Below are 4,730 nucleotides of genomic sequence, written 5' to 3' on the forward strand. Positions count from 1 at the left end.
AAATTCTTTTAAAAATATAGTTTTTAAGAAATACATGAGAACATCCAGAGTACATGGCTTACGAGGAAATATTTCCCTGACATACTCTCTGTAAGCTCTTTAACATGTAGACTTGTACTTTTATCTTAGCTAATAAATTTTGTGGGCCAGTGAAATGTCAAGCTAAATAATTAATTTTAAAATTTATAAAAAAATAATACCCTGCTTCAAAACATTTATTAATCACTTTTTCGAAAGGTCCATTGAAATAAATATATTTTATCTCAAAATTGTATGAGAACTTTCCGATTCATAATAGTACAGATGTTTACAATTTTTTTGAATTTTATGAGACAAATATATTTTCATCTGATTTTTTAGCAAAACCTAGAGTAAATAAGTTTTATTATCAAATTGGATTTTAGGCTATGCAGGGTATCATCAGCATAGCCTCAAGAATAGCCAAGCTATTGGGTTTTGTCTGCTAACCTGTCTGGCAGTGCTTGGTTACATTTTTAATTTATTTCTAGTAAGTACACTGAATACTATCACTGATGAAATCCAGGATGGAGATGAGAAGGTATCAGAAAAATGAATTTTTGCACATTGAGCTGTAGGAAAGAAACAACAGAAATAGGATTTTGGATTCTTAAATGAAGTAAATAGGAGACAAATAATTATTTAAGCTTCTTATTTCTACATCCATCTAAAATATCAACGTTGCATTCATTGGCAGAACCTAAGATGCGGCGCATATGCATAGTAGGTCAGAACCTTACGTCTAGAAGTGGTAACCCCAAGCTTGAAACCTGGAATTTCTACAAAACGTTATTTGATTGCAGCTCAAGTGTTGAGACAATCCAGGGTAGTTTAAAAACAATTCCATCACTACAGGAAATTCGAAGTTGAAGAAAAAGGCTTTTATCCAGATTTTTTCCTGTTGTGTATTACAATACTCAGGAGGAAGTTTTTCATCATTTTCTTGCATTTTTTACATTTTTATACGACAGTAATTACGAATAGAAATATCATCTATCATCTAAACCCAGGTTAGAAATCATAGAGAGGAGAAATCAACATTAAACAGAAAATTTTCACAATGAAATTAGATAGGAATAATGGGCATTTCAAGGCAGACCAATCGAAAAAACATATATCGAGAATTGTAAGGACAAAATAGCTGCCAGGCTTGGACAGCGCACTGCTGATATAGATAGCAACGCCATTATTTACAAGCCGAATGTTTGCGCATCATTCGTCCATTTGGAAATAAACTCTGATAAGAGAAAATATAGATAGAGAGAGAGAGTCAAGAGTGTAAATAATAAAGATTCATAATGGTGCCTTCAGTGATCAGAGTATTGTAGAGAGATTCTACACCTAGACCGGGTGAAGGGACAGCCTACTCATCATTCATCTTGAAGAAGGTGTATGACAATATGAGGTTGTTGACGCCATCCATCCGTGGATCAGTCTCAAACTCAGGGTCAATATAAAAGAACACCTGCAGATTCTCACTCGACGAGCCAGTGAATCATTTGACCTCTTAGAACCATAAGAGAGATAGAGAGAGATAGTTCTTACAGGCATATCGATCTGCTCTCCAGGGAGAAGACGCTGTTCTTCGAAGCAGAAGCATTGAATCTTGTTGAAGTAAACAGCCGCCTGGAGAATTTGACAAAGGATTGAGTAACCTAAAGAGTTTGAAAATATGACTCGTCTCCAAAGTTGGATTTGAGCATAAGAAAGCCACGGCAACAGTGTTGAAACAACTTGGCCCAGCCTAGTAAGGCTTCCAACGAAGAAAGAAAAAGAGGGAAATACATGAAGGAGCAGAAAGGGCAAGAGAGAACCTGGGACAGAAGTGAGAGAACGGGAGAAATTAAGAGAGAATGATACAGAGAGGGAGGAAATAGACAGGCCGAGAGTGAAAGAGAGAGGCAAACCTTCATTGGCGTTACGTTGTAGGTGGAAACACCAGTTATCGGAGTTGAGCTGCGGTTCTCAGCAGTATAAAATGCAAGTGCACTTTCTCCAGGTTTAACTCTCACCTGGGAAAGATCAGGGATTACTATTAAAAAATCCAAAATAATAAAATGAATTAAATTCACTGAAAAATATTTCACCTCTCTTTGCGTAGGAATGAACTTCCATGGCATCCCATCTGCAACATCGGCGTTGAATTGAACAACCACCTCCCTGAATTAGCAACAGAATAAGAACTTGATTTTTATTTAGGTTTTATAATAAGCCATGCGCAGACCCATTTATAATCAACAGATGAGAGGCAAAAATGAACCAACGGCCAAGGTTTCCAGAGGGAAATGATTTTACTCAATGACTAGTACCAGAGAAGGGATCATGCAGTTAATTACAATAAACTTCAGCGTTCAAGATGTGTTTATGTTCCAGAGTACTAAACTAAACGACATGATAAATTTCACTTCCAAAATGGATTTCTCATTCAATTTTTCCCCCTTTGCATGAATCGATTTTTCATTCCCACTAGCCCCAATGTTGAATCTCAAACCCCCACTGAGAAAAACCCCACACAGTTGATTTTTTGAAGTGACCCGTTGCGAACAATCGATCAAAAGTCAATTTTTCTACGCAATTCGAATCAACAACTCGTAGAAACTCCAAAGAGTAAATTTTTTTTTGTTGTTGAACTCCAAAGAGTAAATAAAATATCAAATAATACCTTGAAGAGGTCACGCCATCCTGGGCATGCCGCGCAATCTTCTCCTCCACAGTCTATCATTCCTTATCACAAAGCATATGTTCCATCACGCGGCACGTAAAAAATTGAATTTAATTATGAAAAAAATGCTTTTTACATGAAAAAACAAATCAATGTAGTATAATCAACTGCCGTAACTATGAATTAATAACGGAGGGTCGTCTGCCCCTTACCTCCCGCCGTTGCACGGTGCCGCCATACCCCGTTGCTTGGCAGAACCGTCGGTATAGAGGAACGGCGGCATAAGAAGCGCCAACCATTGCACAGGCCACCCCGACAAGGTAAACAAGAGTCTTCTGAGATTTCTTATCTCTGGCAGCCGCCGAAGAAGAGGAGAAAGCACGCCAATTCGGCAAGGGATCGGCTATCGCAGGATTACATCGAAACGGAACGCGAAATCCCGATCGATCGGAAGAGGAAATCGATCGGATCTGTGAAAGATAACGGGACGCGATTAAGCGATTCCTCGCTGCGATTCCGAGAAGAGAAGGTGGCATTGCGCGGTGTATAGGATTCTGCCACCGATCCCCCCTCGATCGATGCCCGCGGGAAGATCGGATTGGGGATTTTCTCAACCGATGTTGGGGATTTCTAAACCTTGAAATCGATAGCGGTGTTGAATGTTGATCGACGAGGAGAAAACTCATTTAGGATCCGATAGCCTTCTCTGACCCGATACTGGCATCCGCTTTCACGTGGGTTTGGACTCTGAATGCTGATATTGGATATCAGCCGCGGATATCGGTTCTTCTGACATACAACTTAATATTTACAAAATATTTAAATATTCTATTGTTATAGCGAAGAAAATAAATTATGTCACTGGAATTAGGGATCGGCAAACATCATCCATCACGTCACACGTCACCGTGACGGATGACGTGATGGCGACGGTGACGGAATGCATGGGGCATGATGGTGACGGTGACGCGTGACGGGCTGTACGTGAAGGTGACAGGATACCCCGGACGCGTGACATGACGACAAGTCCGTCACGGATGACGGCCGTGACGGATTAGCATAAAAAAATAAATATTATAAATAATAACATAGTAAAATAAATAATATTATGCTTGGACTATGTTTATTAACATAATAAAAATAAATATTATTATTTCTGTCATCGGTGACGGTGACGCCATCACCATGACGGTGACGTGACGGAACGAGGATGCATGGATGGGTGACGGGTATGTGACAGATTTTTTTGAAAATACTCGGACGCGTGATGTGACGTTGACATGCAAACATTTCGTCACGTCACCGTTCGTCACGGGTCGTCATCCGTCCCCTCACGTCACGGGCGTCACGTCCCGGATGTGCCGTCCCCTACACTGGATACAATAAATACGAATATCAAAGACGTAATTGAATAAGAAATGTTATGCCTAATAAAATGGGAAACGTCTGACTTGGTCGTACCATTAAATACTACAGATATTATATTCCAAATATTCATTGGCCATCATCTAGATCCAGAAACTATCATCTCATACCATGTTCATTTTCCATTGACTCTGACAGTTGAAAGTCTGGCGTCAAGAGGGCCCCACTGATATGGGTATAGTGCAGGGATGCGGACAGGGCGGTTTTTTTGTCCCAGGATGAAAAAGTGTCGCGTCCACTAGATTGGATTAAAATGGGGACAGAACTTTGTCCCGGGATGAACAGACGGGACGGTTTTCCTATCGTTGGACGAAAAAACCGTCTCGCCTGGAAGTCTCAAACATTAAGGGATGGACAAAAATCCATCGGATTCGCTTTCGACAGTTGAGATCTTGCCACGTGGCATCGCTTAATCAATTCCTTGACATTTTTCATCAAAGTCCCTGCTTTTTTTTTGCGCTTGCCAACTGACACTGCCTAAAAGTAATTGTGCATATGTCCCTCCAGCCTCCATATTTCCCTAAAAAAACTTAAAAATTAAAATTTTAAAACATGATTTTTTTGTTTGGGATGAGACGGGACCGTTTTCTCCGGACGGGACAAAACTGGTAAAGTCGGGACGCAG

General features: G+C 40.1%; 1 protein-coding gene across 1 annotated transcript; it reads right to left on the reverse strand.

Moving 5' to 3' along the window:
- Positions 1–1,149: 1,149 nt before the first annotated feature.
- LOC144713925 (cytochrome c oxidase assembly protein CtaG / Cox11 family) lies at positions 1,150–3,334 on the reverse strand. Its single transcript, XM_078588666.1, has 6 exons — positions 2,893–3,334; positions 2,681–2,733; positions 2,106–2,178; positions 1,926–2,030; positions 1,564–1,644; positions 1,150–1,483 (listed from the first exon to the last, which is right to left on the reverse strand). The coding sequence occupies exons 1-6, from the start codon at positions 3,214–3,216 to the stop codon at positions 1,382–1,384; spliced, it is 738 nt and encodes a 245-aa protein (XP_078444792.1). The 5' UTR covers positions 3,217–3,334; the 3' UTR covers positions 1,150–1,381.
- Between the last annotated feature and the right edge of the window lie 1,396 nt (positions 3,335–4,730).

This window comes from Wolffia australiana, chromosome 16 (genome assembly GCF_029677425.1).
Source record: "Wolffia australiana isolate 7733 chromosome 16, ASM2967742v1".
NCBI classification, from domain to species: Eukaryota; Viridiplantae; Streptophyta; class Magnoliopsida; order Alismatales; family Araceae; genus Wolffia; species Wolffia australiana.

Excerpts from the sequence above, each read along its gene's own strand:
- LOC144713925 (XM_078588666.1), bottom strand. The coding sequence starts at position 3,216 with ATGCCACCTTCTCTTCTCGGAATCGCAGCGAGGAATCGCTTAATCGCG. Across the intron at positions 2,179-2,680 it reads GATGGCGTGACCTCTTCAAG|GGAGGTGGTTGTTCAATTCA; the intron begins GTATTATTTGAT and ends TTGCTAATTCAG. Across the intron at positions 2,031-2,105 it reads TCATTCCTACGCAAAGAGAG|GTGAGAGTTAAACCTGGAGA; the intron begins GTGAAATATTTT and ends GATCTTTCCCAG.